The sequence below is a fragment of the Agelaius tricolor genome, unplaced genomic scaffold, assembly GCF_023055355.1.
Source record: "Agelaius tricolor isolate 1412-34295 unplaced genomic scaffold, bAgeTri1.0.p SCAF_4, whole genome shotgun sequence".
Classification (NCBI taxonomy): Eukaryota; Metazoa; Chordata; class Aves; order Passeriformes; family Icteridae; genus Agelaius; species Agelaius tricolor.
This window is the reverse complement of record NW_027269264.1, coordinates 15,131,989-15,150,349: the sequence shown is the minus strand read 5'-3', so window position 1 is coordinate 15,150,349 and position 18,361 is coordinate 15,131,989. Positions and strand designations below refer to the sequence as shown.

Genomic DNA, 18,361 nt, shown 5'->3' with positions numbered 1-18,361 from the left:
CCAGTCATGGTAGGTGTGCTCAGAAGGGTGTGGGATTTGGAAGGTGCCTGGGTCAGCAGTGGGCAGGCAGCTGTGTAATCAAGCCTGGTATGCTGCAGTTGTCCAGGTGTGGCCAGACAGCTCTTGTGTGGGAGGTGGGAATAGGTCCTGTCCCTCTGAAAAGTTGAAGGCACAGTGAGGTCCTGGGCTAGTGCTGCAGCACGATGCATTGACTATTAGTGAAGAGTTAATAGTAATGGCCAGTGCATATTCTGCTTGGAACAAATCTCTGTTTCATGAAGCAGGAAAAGTCCCAAGGAGAGAATTGTATGGCATGTAAGGACAGAACAATTACCTATGACTACTTTCAGGCATGAGCCTGGCATTTTGAGAGTCTTTAGGGGACTAAACCTGTCATTTAAGATGTATTTTTGCCTGCTGAAGACACCATGGGTTAAGATGACTACAAGTGGTTGGAGAACTTGCTGACTTGGGGAGACTAGGTACTTCAGGATGGATAGGTAGGATGTTTTTTCTAAGGTCTCATGCTCTGTGGATCTCAGTGCTTGAAAAGAGCAGCTTCTCACCAAAAGAGCCTAAACTCTATGTGAAAAAGGTGGACATTTTCGGAATGATGGAAGGTTGATCATCTTCACTTTTTGTGAATGAACACTGAGGCACTGGGAGACATTGTTTTTTCTATATGTCTACCCAGGAAAGCTTATTCTGGGAATGTTATTTCAGTGTCCCACAAATATCTCCTTTTCAGCATGACTATAACACTGGTAGTAATTTCTCTGCTGGCAAGAAAAAAAGCACCCCGAATTTTCAAAAGGCAAATCTTTTGATGTCAGAGCTGTGTGGCATTGAAAGATCTGATTTTTGGCATATGAATATGGACCAAAGTTAAAGGTTTGTATGAGTTTTGGATTAAAAATCCCTTCTCTCTCCTGTCAGTTCAATTTGCTTGTTTCCTGAACATAATGCAGTTTTTCCCCGATTGTACATACCCCTTTGGTTTTGACAGATGAAAAATTTCAGACTTACCAGCCTGGTTCAAGAGCTGCTAACTCTTCTGGAATGTAGATCAATCCTCTTTAGTTGTTGTAAGTTGGGCAATGCACTTATGAAATGACAGAAAGAAGAAATTAAGTATACAGCTGTTGTTACCTGTGCATGTTAACAGTAAAATGGTTCCATCTGTCTAGCCCCGGGGCAAACAAAAGTTTCTTTCCAATAGTAAATTGTGGATTTTTCCTTGTTTATCACCTTTGAGAAGTATGCAGCTTTATGGCATGGACTTTGTTGTTCAGCAAACATGAAGCTGGTAACTGACCTTATTAAAAGAATTTGTTTATCAGGTCTGAAACAGTCTGGTGATAACTCAGAGGGATTTTATCAATTTCGTTAATAAGGTGATTGCATGTGGATTAGGAAACATTATTGACAAGGAAACCATTACCTTAAGAAAAATGTGCCTGTGAAGGAAGACTCTAGGATCTTATCTCACTTGTTGCAGCCAGTAAGATAACTTTTTTTTGCTGATACATTATCTGCTCAAAAACATTATAAAACGGTTGTCTCAGCAGTTAGTGAGTTAGATACTTCAGAGTTAAGGGAGATGATTCTGACTCATTACTGCATAGAAAATGTGGCTGGCAGATATGTCAAAGTAGTTTGGGACATAGGTCTTTTGCCCTTCACATAGATTTGCCAGACTTGTGTCTGGTCACAAGCCTTGTTTTTTTTCTCTGTGGATCATTTCCCAGAAAACTGAACATTAGGCAATGCATGTACCCCTTGGTTGGAGGAAATGGCTGCTGTGGAGGACAGGATCACAGCTGCTTTGTGCATATTTACAGGAGAGTGAAGAGGGACCTGCCTCCCCCAGGGCTTCTCTCCCATGTTCTCGGCAGGGAAGGGTTTTTCTTGGAACTGAGTTGCATATGAATAAGGGCTGCTCAACCTGTAGAGAAGAATGCCCCCTCACCTCTATCTGGAAATGTTATGAATGTCTTGCTTTGTCTAAGCAGTAACCAATTTTTTTGTTGAAGTCTTAGATGAAGGCATGCTTTTTCCACTTTCATATAGGTCATTGTGTCTGGTTATCGAATGCGACTGAGAGATCTCTGCAATAGCTCAACATCATCTGAATTTCTAACGATCCAAAATCAGACGGCAGCCATGGACTCTGAAGCCTTCATTTGCACCTTGTCAAAGGAAAAACTCCATGCAGCTGAGCAAGCCTTCCGTGCTAATCTGAATCCTTTGAAGCCTCTTTGGGTGAGTTCACTGGCTGCACCAGTGAGAGTCTGTCATTGACACAGTGACATTTTCAATGTCTTTCAGTCTAGGAACTCATCCCTGCATTTCCAGAACTGCTTAGAGGCAATTAGAAATGAGAATGATGGTTACTCTTTGTCATGGGAGCATGAACAACATGCTTCTTCCTGTCATTCTTATCCTTCCTGTTCAGTCTGCTACTTGCACAGCATAAGTGTACGTGGTCTGCAGTTCAGTTTGTCAAGAGGAAGGTCTTTATGCTGCACAGTAATAGCCTCTTGGTTGTCCCTGTGTTCTAGTCAAATGTTGTATCTTGGCTGGTATGAGTCCAACTATAAGCCTGGCTTTGCTGAGCGCTAAAACCACCACTCTCTGCCCTTAGCATGGGGCCACTGAGTACAGAAGTTTCTAGCCACTGACAGGCCACAACCTTTAAGCAAGTTTAAATCATATGAAGCAGAGTCAAGTTTTAAAGTCCTGTTTTCAAAAATCAACCAGTGGAATGGGTTTTGGGGGAAGAATTCACTGAACTTCAAGAAAATATATTATTTACAGGGTAACTGGAGACTAGAGTAGACTTGGATCTAGGAAAATCCAATAATGTTTTGCTACAGATCTGCAATATCTGTTAAAATATGGAAGTTTGAGGAATTCAGTGCTAGAAATGACAGAAGAGTGAAGAAGGGACCACAGAACCAACTCTGTTACCCACTAAAACAAATATTCTTTTGTCTGCTGTGTGAGATTTCAGATTTGATGAGCCTTTCAGTACTCAAAGTCTTGTACCACTTGCTTGGCTTTGTCCCCAGTCAAAGAGGGTCATTATCACGCACTGGAATCATATTTCTCTCCCGCACACTGTGTTGCAGTCAGTGACTTCTCTCCACAGCTCATCTTCTGTTTTCCACGTGTCCTCCATCTGCACTTTGTCTTTGCTGCTGGAAGAGCAAGACAACCCATAAGCAATAAGAGATGGCGCGACAGTGCTAAAATTGTAACAGAGATGGGCTGTTTGGAGAGGACTCACTATAACTTCTTACTTGTCATCAATTGTATAGGTATATGCACATATATACATAATTTACATTAATTAAACCATTCAAAGGTGCTAGAATTCTGGGGTCTGATGGGGCTGAAAATAGCCAGCTATTGTACCACTCAGAATTGGTTTTGTGGGCCCTGTGGAGACTGTCTTGCTTTTCTTATTTATGGAAGCTTCTGCAGCTTAGCTGACAAAAGCAGATATTCAGTGTCTGTGTTCTTAGGTCTATATTGTTTGTGGGTGAAAGGAAACACTCATAAGCCACTTTGTGCCTCTTGGCAACAGCAGTTTAGATTTAAGACATTATGTGCAGTTTTGAGGGGCTTCTGAGAAGCTGGCTCACGATCTTGTCTTTAAGGGGAAAAAAGCAGGAGTCCAGAAGCCAGCAGTTCCAAACCTGCTGTTGTTTGGTAAAGGTCCACAGTTTTCCTCAGAAATGTGTCACAGTGTATCTGGTAGTTAAGCTGCCGTAATGCATCAGTGAGTGAAACAAAAACTAACTGGTTTCAATGTGGCCAGACAAAATGGATAAATTAACTGTAGGATCACAACCAACACATTTGAAACTTAGTGTCTTTAGAGGCTAAAAAGTGCCCTGACCTGCAGTAACATCCTTGAACAAAGAGGGAACTTTCTGCTTGTGAACAAAGGAGGCTTTTGACACAGTTTATTGAAGGCATCGTATGTCAAATCTTGGACATGCACACTGAAGATAGCATGCTCTGTATCTACTACAGAGTCTGTAAACCAATGCCTGCAATTTGTCATGATTTTTTTTTTTTGGTCTGAATTCCTTTGATGTACTTCACGGCAAGGCATTTCAGCAAGCAAAGTAAGGGCCAAGTCAAATGCAGGTGCAACAGCAATTTAGAGACAGGTTTTTAGCTTATGTAATTGGACATAGGCTTCACTGATTGCACTATTTTGTGATTTACGGGGAGGCAGCATATTAGTACAAGGAGGTTAATACAAGGGCTTGCAGCTATGTGCAAGAACTCTGTAAATTCAACACCAAGGGCTTGAATTGTAAACTGGAAATTTGTGCCTCTGATATCTGGGCAGTTAAGTGGCTACAGTTTCTTGAAATGTCTTAATACATATGACTTAGCCTGACATCCACCTGCTTGTTTTTTTCCCTTCTTCATTCCTGTTTGTTATTCCCTCTGCAAGATGATGCAGTAAATTTCATCATGGAATTGATCCGGATTAAAAATGGCTGACCTGATTGTATGTTTACACAAATATTTATGCTAAAACATGAAGGGGAGAGTGCAAGATTTAGAGCCCTATGATCAGGGAGTGAGTGTGTGGGCTGAGACGCTGATGACAGCACTCAGTTCTGCTGGCTTAAAATGTGTGTGCATTTGCAGCTTCAGGGAAATGCTAAGTGTTCTAAGTAGCTCTCAAAAATGCAGTAATTACTAGCAAATTATGGACAGATCAAGGTTTTAAAAAAATAAATTAAAGTGCATGCATGATGAAATGCATGAACTCTAAATGTCACAGCACTGTTTTTATAAAAAGAAAGGCAAGGAATAAACATTTTACCTACCTGCTCCTCAGTTCTATCCAGAACACCTTGAGTGTTGCCCAAAGGGCAGTGATACAGTTAAAACAAGAACTTCTAAATAAAATTTCATCCTAGGATTTTACTTCTGTCACTGATCTTTTGTATTGCATGGATTTAGCCTGTTCTGTAGGATGCAAAAACAGAGCCAAGCACATGGAAGTATGGTAGGGAGGTTAAAGTATGTGTCCTTACTCTTTTTCATGTAAGAACCTACTTGAGGCAGGTGTTCAGATCAAAACTCAGGAGAAAATCTCAGTATGGTCATGGGGCACCAAGGTGGAGTTTCAAAAAGTCCCTATTCCATGGCCCATATCTTAATCAGCATCCATGCTCTGAAGCCTTTTGACCAACAATACTATAGAACATAGCTTATTGTACAAGCTCCTTATGAACACAATCTCTTCTTTTGGCTTGCCTTGCACTGGCTGAGTGAGACTGAGGCAGGAGAAGCTGGTTTGAGAACAGTAGTGAAGCATGTGACTGCATATTACATATGATTTCATGCATGCAAATTTCCTTCCTGGCTTTCTCCTCGTGGTCAGCCAGCAATTGTCCCATAGAGGAACTATGCAGTTTGGGAAAGGCTAACAAGAGCAATGGCAATAAGTTCCCAGCCATTACCACACAGTCCAGTGGGACATTTCTGACTGTCTTGTATCATAGAAGTACCTGTTTTTATGTCCCTCTGCAAATCTCCCCAGTTTTGAATGTGATTTGGCGGGGGAAGGTTAAATGATAATTCAGATTGCTCCTGTGGGATTTCATCTCTTAGACAGCACTGCCTAATAAAGGCTTTGCACTACTCACTTCCACTGGTATGGATCTGTAATAAGCCATAAGTGTGCTGTGGCTTGTCTGCTACAGTGGTCCTTGAAAGACTTTGGGTGAGCACATGAAAATCCAGTTGTTTCTTTCTCCCTCCGTAATATGGGTGGTATTTTGTCAAATGGCTAGCATGAACTAAGCATTAGATAATAAAGGCATTGCAGTTGAAAAATGGTTTTTAGAAAAGGTCTCCTAATGTAAATATGTGCTACAACTGAATTCATAGCTTTCCTTCATCTTTTGAGAGCGTTTTCAGTCAAGCACAGTGATATCATCCTTTTAAACAGCAGAGGTTTGAGATTTCCACTCTCAGGAAACAAGAGCCGAAGCTTAAAGCACATGATTTTTCTGCAGAGGCCAGTGGAAAGTTTCTGGTAAGACCAGTATAAAGTTGTAATAACTATTTTAAAGCAAATGTGGCAGTTATCTTCATTAAAGAGAAACAGTCAGCTGTATGATGCAGACTGAATTTTGGCTTAATGTTTTGACTTCCCAACACTTGAAACCCATGCATTCTCATGTATGTTAAATCAGATTTGTCCATCCCCCATAAGTCTTGTGTGAATTTATTCAAGGCTTGTCCTTCAACTCTAGCCATCTCAAGTATTTGTCACTAATCTTGCAGCATGCCCATACAAACACACAGAGTTCCCCCCAGTGCACACAGTACTTCAAGAGTATTATGATACGGGCTGCCCCAAAAGACAAATTTAGTGACTTTCTAGCCACTACCACAGTAATTGTAGAGGGCAGTTGTGTTCAAAACCTGCCAGACATTTGTCTTTCCACAGTGTGCCTAGAACAGACAGGTGATGTTTTTGCAGCGCATTGCCAGTAAATGAGTCATTGCCCTCCCCAACCCCTAGATGTAGTGTGGGTATCTGATAAAGACAGTCCCACAGTAGGAAGAGTCTTCCTGCATATACCCTGGGTCTAGAGGTTTCTTATTAATGGAATTAACTACTTAGTGAGTCACTACAAAGATGTATATTACAGGGAAATTAATGACATGTTCATCTGTTCAAAGAAGACTGGCCCTTGTGACTGATCTTTTGTTATTGTCTCTGGTCATGACTTACGAGAGGCTCCGTGAGTGGGCTTTGAGGTTGAAGAAGTGGTAGAGAGAGTAAAACTTCCTACATATAAATGGTACTATTGCAAGTTCTGGTGAGAAATGATCTTGAAATGATACGGATTTGTTAGGGAGGAAAAGTCAGGGTGCTGTGGTATGAAAGGATAGATGGATACTCCTCACATTTCAGAGTAAGGTTTGCAAGCTCCTTGAATCACCTAAGATGTACAAGGTCAGGCAAAAGTCCTGTTAGGCTCAGTGTCCTTGACTGATAATTTGGCCCTGAATGGAGGCATGTGAAAGGATGCAGCCACTGGGCAAGCACATAACATTTCTTCAGTGTAATGTCCTGTTCTTCAGTAGCTTGCAACCCAGACTTTCTCATGTGCTGCTGGGATCTTGTTTAATAGCATTTGGTAAGATTATGTTCAATTAGCTCTTTTGAGTCTTTCTCAAACTCACAATACTTTCAGCATTGTGTGGAGTCTACTGATTTTTTTTCTGTTCTGACTAAGTTGCATATGCAGAAGCTCCTTTAATTTTGTTTTAAACTGATCATTTCACTGGAAGTTTTCTAGCTCTGTATGATGAGGCACAGAAGGCAATCATCCCCATACCATTCCCCATCCCACTTGTAAGTCTACAGACCTTTGTCATAACCTGTTTGTCCTTACACATCCCATTGGAAGAACTGGGGTCTATTGTTCTTCCTTCAAAAACCATTCTTACCTTGAATCGTGGCCTTTGTCTGTACCTGAGCTCCTTCAGAGATGGAGAACCCAAAACTGCACATACTGTTTGATAACCAGGATTGCATTGTGTATTTATGTTGACGCTGGTCTGTTTTATATCTGTATTTCTAAGATCTCTCTTTCTGAGTGTAATTAGCTAATTCAGAACCATACAAGGGGTATCTTAAGGTAGAACTGTCTTTTCCCTATGTACTTTACTTTGCAGTGCTGAATTTTGTCTGGCACTTTGTAACAGTGTGTCAGTAGGAGGACGTTCACTAATCCTTTGCAATTGGATTTTGACTTTTCACTGTTCTGAACCAATTAGTATCTTCAGAAAACTTTTCCTCATCCACCCTGTTCCTGAATCACCTCTGAATGCAGTGAACACAAATCTATGTCGAGATATATATATATATATATATATATATATATATATATATATATATATATATATATATATATATATATATATATATGGAGCTGAACAAACACATCTCTTGTTATGCATGAATCTGAACTTTCTACCTCATCTTACTGCTCAAGTTATAGTGGTAGAGCAGATAAGTAGCTTTGATATTTGCTGGCTAAATTTCTTTAAATATATCTTGAAGGTCTAAGCCTGTGGGATATTTAATTGCTTTTCTCCTAGATGATATGTTTTTATTTATCCAAACTGTAAGGACTGCATTTAGTAGAGATCTATAGAGGTTAGAGAATCCTCCCTGAATTTGCAACTGGCTTTGGACCAAAAACTAACTGTGCATTCAGAAAAGTTTTAAACATCCCAGCAGATCAGCAGAACAGTGCCCATTTACAATAGCTAGCACTGACCCGGTCTTACCCATCTCCAGCTCCAGTGGATCAAGCAGAACAAATTAAAACTTCCAGGCTTTGTTTCCAGAAATTGCCCCAGGAAAGATGTGAAAAGGAAGAGATTAAGCTCAAAAGATATGTGCTAAAATCAAGGGCCTTGGCTGTTCATCTGTGTGTTGCAGTGATATAACTTTAGTATGCTTTCAAATGCTGTAATGATTTACTAATATGAAATCTTAGGCATTTGTTTTAATCTTCATTCCTTTGAAACAAGAATTGTGCCCAAATGTTTTTCATGCAAAATAATCCAGATATGTGAATGAAAGGGAAAAAGAACCCCACAAACCGAACTCCAGGCCACCAGTTACATGTAGAGGAGTTGGAAACAAGTAGTTGTCTTCAATGTAACTTCCTGCTAGAGAAAATTGTTTCCTGAAAGCTATGCCTTCCACTTCTGGAAGCCTATCAGTCTTGCTCTTTGGTGACAGTACATGCCACCTATTTCCTGGAAGCTGTTTGTTTTAAAATACACCCTTGGCTTGGATGAAGAATATCAAGACCTGATAGGAGGATTTTAGTGATAATGTACACTGCAGAAGGGAGTCCTTTGTATCTGAGTATCTTTGTATCTGTGTAGTCTCACTGAAAACTTGTACCCACCAAATTGTCTTTTTCTCCGCTGTACTGACTTTGCATCCCCTTCTTAGCACTGGCTTGTGGGATTTCACATGCTGTCCTGTAGACTGTGCTTGTTTTGTGACCTGGAATGCAAGTCATCCTTTGCATTGTAAAGTGTATGTGCATGCATTTAACATTTTATTGGTATGGTTCTGATAATGGCATCTATGTAGAAGAGAAAGGGGTGATCCTATCACATTGCAGGGTGCAGAAGCCCATGGTATTTTAAGTTCAACATTACACAGAAAGCCAGCTCTGTCTTCCCCACCAATGTAAACAGTCCTAACTGCTCTATGCAAGAATGTTTACAAAAGTTTAATCTCTTCATTTGTGCTTTGCAGTAACTTCTAGTTTCCTTTTCTCTCTTCCTGCAGAGACAACTTTCTTTCAATTCCTCTTTGTGGGATCTGTCAGAAACTGTGGAAACTTTGAGAGAGAGCATTGAGAAGCTTATTAAAGAGGTAAGAAGAGCCTTTGTGTAAGGAGAAGACATCACTGTGGTTGCTGTCTTAGCCTGTGATCAAGTAAAAGAAGCAACTTACAGCCAAATCCCTGGCTTGTTTTGAAACTTTTCCCCATCCTACAGCCATTTTCCCTGTGTGCAGGCAGCATGCACTTTGCAACATCTTGGCACTTCAAGATATAAATACCATAACAGGAATTAGGACATTTTCTGTAGTGTTTTTTCGTCTCAGCAGTGGCACAACAGTTGGGCTTGCAGTACATCTGCTGCCAGGTAGTGCCTTGCAAACTACATATTGAGGCTTTCCTTTTTATTTTTTTCCATCTAGTTGCCAACCCACATCAGGGTTATTAATTGGTTGTATCTACTGGGTTTCATGTGCAGTGAGGGTATGGCATGTGGAAAAGGTGCTGTGGCTCTTATAGTTTAAATTAGTAGTGGTAGGCTACTTTTCCTCTTTATCTATCTTACTTTTTGGGCCAGAGATTGTTTTCCAGTCTTGTGGGGCACTCAGCACACTGACATCACAACACAAAAAAACCCAGTGATTTGCACAGTCAAATTGACATTCTAGAGACTGTAAGTATTTGTTTTTGCAGGTGAAATGATGGATTAAGAAAAAAAGCCCTGCATACCTAAGTTTGAATCAGAAGTCCAAATCTGGGGAGGTAGGGGGGTGGGTGCTGAGCCAGAAACTTATCCTAGTTTTTTTGTCTGGCTTTGACTTTAAAGTGCTGCTGTTAGTCAAAAACATTCTCTCCCTGGAGCAGAAATCGCAACCATCTAAGCGAAACAGTGCCACCGCCTCCATCTAAGCTAAACAATGCCGCCGCCTCCTCCTCCCTTCACTAGTGTTCCGCCTTTGCCTCGGAGCGAGAGAGCTCTGTGCCGTGAACGGCAGTAACCTCTGGGAGCACGCACAAGAGCGGGTCACTCCAGGTTAGCCTGCGCCTCACTCCCACGGAGGGGCAGCTGCTGGGAGCCTGCGCCGTGCCAGCCAACAATTCCTGGCACACACCCCTCCCCGAGTCCTTCAACCTGCTGCACAGTTCCCTTCACATTGAAATTAATATGATTCCAGGATCAGCTTCAGTTAGGACCATGGAAGAGCTTTTGCTCCTAGCAGGGAGGCTGCCCTTCAGAGTTTGACTACAGCTGTTTCCTGTTACGTCATTTAAGCTTGGCTTTTCTTCTTGTCTGGGATAAAAATAATTGAAACCACGTGATACTTGGTTTGCTGATGTGGCCAGAAATGTCCCAGGGTAACGTGCCTTTTGCTTGGCAGCTGTTTTGGGCACGACTACCTTTTATTCTGCCCTGCTGTGCAAACAAAGGCAGCATTTTGCTCTGTGTACAGCATGAGCTGCTCCAGATGGCTTGACCTAAAGTTACTTCTTATTGTCTGTCAGGCGGATTTCTGTGTGAAAAGGAGGGACTTGCTCCCTTGTTTCAAAGGGCAGCAGCTTGAGGGGGTGGAGAGAACTATTGTTTGTGCCATGTCTAGGAGCCTTTCTAGCAGGGAATTTTAATTAGAAAATGGTCTGAACAAAATATTTGTCTTGGAGTATGGGGATTGATTGGATCTGTGTCCTTGGACTCTTTAAATTAACTTTTTGGAGGGCAGATTAAACACCAAGAGCAAGGACAACTGTTTAGATACACTTAGGGAGCCAGGTCTGATGTCTGGAGGAAGAAATTGCTTAGTAACCCTTCACATTTGACATATTTGCTTTCAGAGGTGTAAAAAGATCAGCTCTGCATGTAAATTGCAAAGATGCTGGTGCCAAAGATGAAACAAAGTTTCTTGCTCAAGCTGTTTCAAAATAATTTGCAGAAATGTGTTTGCAAATGCAATCCCTCTTTAAGATGGTTAGTACTTCATATGTTCATGGGAATCATCTGCACTTCCTATTTAAGTACCTTTGCTTATCATGTTAGGGAGTTTATGGTGCTTTAGCTGAAGCAGCTGCCTTGTTGCTGGACAAAAATGAGCTCTTTTAGCTAAGATACCAAAAACTCCCTGAAGCGTCCCTTTGAATTGCACACTCGAATTGTCACACCTGAAATGCAGCCTTGGCCTTTTGGTTGAGGAATCATCAAATCCACACATTTGCATGAACATATGTAACAAACAAAACCGGTTGTGTGACAGTTTTCATTCATGTTCCGTGATGCTGATGTCCTGCAGGTCACCCTGAACCTGGAGCCAGATTGAGTGGTGCCAGGCTGCAGGCAAAGGCACCAGTGAGTAGCAAGGAAATGAAAGTACACTGGAATCAGTCAATTTGAATATTTGTACTCAGACTTCTGCTGTTCTTACAGCTGTCTTTCATTATATCAGTGTGTCATGTGCTCTTAGGCATCTGAAAATAGAGGCTCCTTGTGCAGGTGACATGTAGTAGCTGTTATTTAGCATCAAGAATTTTTCTCCAGATGTTGACACATCTAAAGCATGGACAGATGAGCCATACAAAGGGTCAGGTTTACCTCCCCCTGTAAGGCCAAAGAGTCTTGAGTGTGCTTTCCTTGGGTGAACTTGGATTGGTTGTTCCAGCACACTTCTGCTTTCAGCATTGTTGCTAGCTGGCTTTAGCAGCTGGCTTTACCAGACTTTGGTCTACCACCTTTGTTTAAATAAATGCAGATAATAAATGCACTGTGAGCAAAACTGGCAGATGGTCTTTGACTCTCTTATTGTTTCTGAAAAAAGGGCAGTTGGAACACAGCATTTGAAGTTGTTTCTGAGATGCAGTTGACAAGCAGTTACAAATAGGTGTCTCAGCAGCTCTGCTAACCCTGTTTAGTGCACGTGCCTGTTCTGGACAGCACAGTAAGAACATCCAAGTTAATGTCACCTGATGTTTCAGCAGGAGTCAAGAAATCAGATAAAATTTTAGAAAACACTTAAAAAGGGATAGAGAACCAGCTGTAGGATTTTACCACGATACTATACAAAACCCTTTGATAAGGAACACAAATCTAGGTTCTTGTTCTCTGAAAAAGGATAGCATAACTGGAATAAAGTTCAGAGAAGGCCGGTTAGGGCATTTAGAAGTATAATGGCTTTCACCAAAGGAACAAGGGAATAGGTTGAGACTGTTTAGCTTGCAAAAGAGATGAGTTGGGGATATGACAAAGACCTCTAGAGTTGACTGGCACATGAAGAAGAGATAGGGATTGAATGCTCACCGTCTCTTGCAGTAAAAACAAAAAACAAAACCACATGACACCAAATGGAGCTGAGCACAGCCGGATAAGGAGAGAGAAGAGGTTCTTTCCTGTGATATTGGATGTTAAATACTTGTGGTTGTTCTAAATTCTAGGAGTTTACCATGGAAGAAAGTCATTGAGGGTTAGGAAATAGAGGTTCCCTGAGCTGCAAATAAATGGAAGGTGGAAGCTTACTTAGATGAAGTATCCTAGATTCTTGCCTTTGCCTTATTTCTTCTTAGCATCCACTTATTGTCACCATCAAAGAGGTGATGTTCTGACATCTCAAGATAGGGGGTCTGAAAGCAACACTCCACTGTAGCATGAAACAAGTGCTCATGTGGGTGGGTTACTTTTTGTGTTGTGGTGAGCTTGGCCATAAGCCCGAGTATGGCAGCATTAATGCAGTGAATATTTCAGGCTGAGGACAGGGTGTTTTTGTTCATGAGACATTACAGGCATATTGTCTGGCTTATGCCACTCAAATGAGTCTGGAGGTACTAATTGTTCTGGCTGGTTGAATGTTGTCACCTCAGGCCTGGTGTGAGGTCAACTGGCCAGCAGAAGGCTCCTTGCAGTGACTGGCTGTGTGCAAAGCTTATTCAGGGTCCTGGCTGCAACAGGGCTTGTTTTCAAGGATATTCTGGGACTGCTGTTGACAATGGGGCTAGGAGTTTCTGGGGCAGGAATAAGTGATGCCAATCTGAGAGATCAGACTGGCTGCCTGGTGTAAATCAGTGGAGGTTGGGTGGAGTTGGGCCAGGTGACACTAGTGTAGCCTGTAGCTCATCCAGTTTGTGACCCACAAGTCACTTGGTGTCATTCCTTTAATTCCTATTCTGACTCTGTGTACCCCACCCCACCTGTCCTTGTGAGGGTACTCCACTGGAATTTGCCATTGTGCAACCAGGAGGACAAGCAGCTTCCATGTTATAGGGCAGGGAGGCCAGGAACCACCCACAGTACTGGAGTAGAAAACCCAGTAGTAAAGAACTTGGCAAGGATATATTCCAAGTGCTTGCTCAGAAGATACTTCCATTGTGGTGGGGAATTGTTTTCCCTCTTCTTCCCCTTGTTCTTGTGTTCAAGGGATTCTCATCTGTTGAAAAATCTGTTTTGTGGTTTGAAGGTGCATGGAGAGACCTTCTCCTTTTACTAATCCTGTTCAATACTTGCTTCCATTCTTTTCTCTGTCCTTCCCCTCCAGCTGCTGAGTATGAAGAGCTGGAGTGACATGAGGCAAGAGGTGATGTTCCTGAACAATGTGAATGCCTCAAACTCCTCTACACAGATCTATCAGGCTGTGTCACGCATCGTGTGTGGCCATCCTGAAGGTGGAGGCCTCAAAATTAAATCCCTCAACTGGTATGAGGATAACAATTACAAAGCACTGTTTGGAGGCAACAGCACTGAAGATGATGTGATTAACTTCTATGATAACTCCACAAGTAAGTGTAACAATTACATGGTCTGAGGTCCTATCTACTAGTGATTGTCACCACTAGTGTTTTCCAAACTTCCACAGATGAAGGTAGGTGGTCCTGAGGGACATATTCACTGCTGTTTCAGAAAGGCATATCGTCCTGCATATGCTCTTAAGGACATATTGTCCTGCATATGCCCTTAAGGCCAAGGGGTTATTAGCTTGCAGAGTCTCCCAAGGGCCTGCCACCTACCTACTATGTAGAGTACACAGGAAGCTGTGCAGTGGATCTGCTTTAGTGGGAGAGGGAGCACAGTCATGTGCAGCCTCTGGAAATCTGACCTTTTCCAGATAATTTTTGTTTGTGCCATGCCACTGGGGCTGTGGGAGTGTTGCAGAACTAGTACTGTGGCTTTTAGTGTCGGAGGCTACCTGGTTGCTCCTTGTTCACTGGGCAGACTGTGCAGGCTTGGGCTAAAAGGGGCTTTTTGTGGAGCTTTGCAGTAAAGGAGAGGGTTTGCGTCTGAAAAATGGTTTGCTTTCAGCTTTGATTGTTCTTGAAGTTCTATGCCTTCTGCAGTTGTTACTGTGCTGTTCAGCCACTCACCTTTGTGCTCTTCTTCAGCACCCTACTGCAATGAGCTAATGAAGAACCTGGAATCCAGCCCGCTTTCCAGGATTATCTGGAGGGCTTTGAAGCCCTTGCTGATTGGGAAGATCTTGTACACTCCAGATACGCCAGCTGTAAGGAAGGTCATGTCTGAGGTAACTCTAGCCCTGTCGTCTGATAATGTAGCATTAGCTGTGTCCTCTGGCTGTGCAGCTGATCCTCTCTAGTTAAATTGGACCTAAACACAAGCCTAGGAAGGATTACCTGCAAAAGCACAGCCTCCCTAATCTCTCATCTCCCATGCACTTACTGTTGAAGGCTCAATACACCCTTTCAGCTCATGATGGTCTCTGCCAGCTTTTGGAAATAACTTTCCTCTCCACTTTGTGACAGGTGAACAGGACATTCCAGGAGCTGGGTGTGTTTCGTGACCTCGGGGGAATGTGGGAGGAGATAAGCCCAAAGATTTGGACATTTATGGAAAGTAGTCAGGAAATGGATCTCATTCGGGTCAGTATGCTGTCCTGGCCAGAGCCACTGCTGTTATTTTTTGCAATAAGTGATGAAATATTTATTTTAAAAGGTGCTTCAGTGCTGAATTGGGCAGATAAATACTATGGATGGGACCTCTTCTTGAAAGAGATCTTGAGTACTGATCTTTCATTATACTTGGCATTCCTTCCTTCACCTAACAGTCTCCTGCAAACAGCACATTTAACACCCAATTCTAATCCGCCTCTGTTGGAAAATGTACTGTTTTGTCTGCAGTGTTGCCCTAATGTGTCATGAGCATGTCACCATGGTTCCTTGGGTGCAGCTATGAGGGGTGGATCTTTGCACCCTGCACGATATCTTTGGAAGTACAGTGATGTAAAACTAACATCAAGAAACAGAGGGACCGCTGTAGAGTAGTTTTTCCAGCTGTCTCTGGAACACAGTTGGTTGGGTATCACCGTGCACCGTCTTGTGTACAGAGACCTCCCCAGATCATATAAACCCTGAAATTAATTCCTTTTCTACCCCAGTGTAATGCTGTGCTGAATAATCATGTGACCTGGCCTGTTGTACTTCTCCATTAACGTGACATACTAGAGCACCAGAGACAGTTGAACAGATTGTTACAAAGCTCAGGCAGAAAGTTGAGGTCCAAAACATTGATTTGCAGTGATGTCCTCTGAAAAGTGAATGTTGCTTCTATTTTTTTTTTTTAATTTTACTGAGCCCTGGGATTTTATGGTTTTATATTTTTTGTTGCTTGTTAACACTGTTGCCTCTGGTAGTTAATTATTGATCTTCCCAGCAATCTGGTCTTTTCTGTACCAGTGTAGTAAAATGGTCTCTTTGTTGTCACCTGTTGACATTCACACAAGCAGGAGTACTTCATTGTCAGTGCCTTGGCAGCTCCCAGCAAGCATCTCCTTCAGTTGTCATGTTTCTGGATTGACTGGCCATCACCTCTCAACTTTCTGGGTTGTACAATCTGTTTGGCATATTTCTTCCTGCTGAGGGAGAGGAAAGTGCTTTGTTTTCCCATCCATGCCACTTCTAGCTTGATGCTAATGTGCCTGTGAACTTCAGGAAGGGCAACAAGTGCCCCTAGGGTTAAGGAGCTTTAATGTTGGACTTAAACAAGATGAGGTTGAGCCATTTCCCTGCATGCATGGTAGCAGAAGTTAACCATGGAGACCAAATGAGAAGGGAGCACAGCACATCTGATTCCTGTGTGCTTGGATTTCCTTTTTGTATGTTTTCCTTTGGTAGTTTGGTCTGTTCTGTTTTTACAGTTTGCAAAGTTGTTTTTGTAAATGTGTGACCTACTCTACTTTCTGGTTTGCTGGTAACAGCACAGTATGGGGAAGCTCTTTACCTCTCTTTCGTTTTTGTTGTGGCAAAAAATCCACTTCCTGTTCTTAATCATGAGGATTTTTGCAGTTTTCTTTCTTGTGCAGGTTTTTCTTTTTATCTTCCTGACTTCAGTTCAACTATGTAATTTACAATTACTGTTCCCTTCCTGCCTGGCCTTAAATTGTCTGCCCAGTGGACTGGTTTCTGCTTCAGTGCATTTGTGCTAGGCATTGTGCATACAGTAGCCTGTCCTCAGAAACCTAGCAGTTAAACCAGGTGAAGAAAGCACTGTCCTAGACAAGAGGACAAAGGCAGGACATCATGGCTGTACAGGGCGGCTTCAGCCAGCCCTGGTGGCACAAAAGCAAAATACAAAAATCACCTGGCCTCTGGTGCTGGTATTTCTGCTCAGCACAGTGACTGTTAAGCCTTCAGCTGTGCCTCAATTGCTCTCCATCTGAGCCAGGAGGTGAGATTTTTCTGGAAGAAGTGAGCAGAACTAGCACCAAGTATTGGGCAAATGCCTTTCCGCGGAGCTAGCATCTCCCTTTTCCCTGGTTTGCCTGTGTGGGGTGCAGAGCTGTACATGGCTCTCTGCTGCCCTCTCCTTGGGAGAGGGGTTGGCAGGATATGGAGGCAGGCAGCCAGCCTGCAAAGCACACCAATGTGGTGTAGCTGTACCAAGAGAGGCATATCCCTCTTAAAGGGAAGGTAAGGGCAAGGACACCACTGTATTGATCCTGTCAGTATGATAGAGGGCCTCTACCTGCACCTTCTTAGCGGCTGTTTTCCTTGTTGTGCTTGACTTCATTATGAGAGAGGAATCTAATATTATTTCTCACAACTATTTCTTCTTTGAAAACAAAACACTTGCAGACGTTGCTGAAAGGCAAAGCCCTCTGGGGCCTGCACTTACCAGCTTCCAACTGGACAGTAGAGGACATTGCCCGTTTCCTGTCAAACAGTCCAGAGGACTTTGAGGCAGAAAATGGCTCTGTGTACACCTGGGTGGATGCCTTCAATGAGACAGACCGGGCTATCCAGACCATCTCCCGCTTCATGGAGGTGAGATACTGTTGATGTGGGCAAGGTGCTGGGGGAGGGCAGCAGCTTGATCTCCACTCATGCAGTTGGGTGTTCTGAAAAGGGAAGATAGATATTCCTCCATCCATTTTATGGATACAACCAGGATGTAGGAATCTAACTGTAGGCCTTGTTCTTGAAGTTTTTGCTTCCGTCACTGCGTGTGGTTTCCTGCCCTTCTGTTACTGACTGAAAGCTGCTGCTGTCTCCAGCAGTGTAGCAGTTCATACTTCAGTTTGGGGTTTAGCTGAGGGCTGTGGTAAAGCTAGCAGCTGCTTCAAATTGAGGGAACAAAATTAGTTCTACTTTTTGCCTCATCAGCTTAGGAGATGAGTGCAAACAGAAACAGGCCATGGCCTGTTAAGGGCCTGATCCAAAACCTTCAGGTCTCTCAGATGATGTTTAGAGGCTTTGAATCAGATTTGATTTATTGGTAACAGATGAAATAAGACCATTTATGGAAGTTGATACTTGGATGAAATCCTGTAGGTAATACTGCAGTGCTAGCTAACCTCTTGTACAGAAAATGCCTTTGCTGGAGTATTTCTCAGTGATATATGTTGGACTGGTAGGTGACTGTCAAGCAGGAAGCAATGATAGCTCTTGCAGCTTGCTGGGCTACAACTGAGCAAGCCATTGCAAAATAGTCTGATGCTGTTGTCTTTTTTCTTGGACATGACATTACCATTGGAGTATTCACTTCTTTCCTCCACCCCACAACTAAACAAAGT

The 18,361-nt window shown here is 42.6% G+C and overlaps 1 protein-coding gene across 7 annotated transcripts in view; it reads left to right on the top strand.

The window, feature by feature from the left end:
* The window catches only part of ABCA1 (ATP binding cassette subfamily A member 1), a 102,252-nt gene that overhangs the window by 56,505 nt on the left and 27,386 nt on the right, over positions 1 to 18,361 (top strand). For all 7 annotated transcript variants that reach the window (XM_071424713.1, XM_071424712.1, XM_071424711.1 and 4 more), the window contains 6 exons: positions 2,071 to 2,262; positions 9,371 to 9,457; positions 13,877 to 14,117; positions 14,718 to 14,857; positions 15,096 to 15,212; positions 17,424 to 17,612. In XM_071424713.1, the coding sequence (XP_071280814.1) occupies positions 2,071 to 2,262; positions 9,371 to 9,457; positions 13,877 to 14,117; positions 14,718 to 14,857; positions 15,096 to 15,212; positions 17,424 to 17,612 (966 nt within the window). The remainder of the gene's footprint in view (positions 1 to 2,070; positions 2,263 to 9,370; positions 9,458 to 13,876; positions 14,118 to 14,717; positions 14,858 to 15,095; positions 15,213 to 17,423; positions 17,613 to 18,361) is intronic.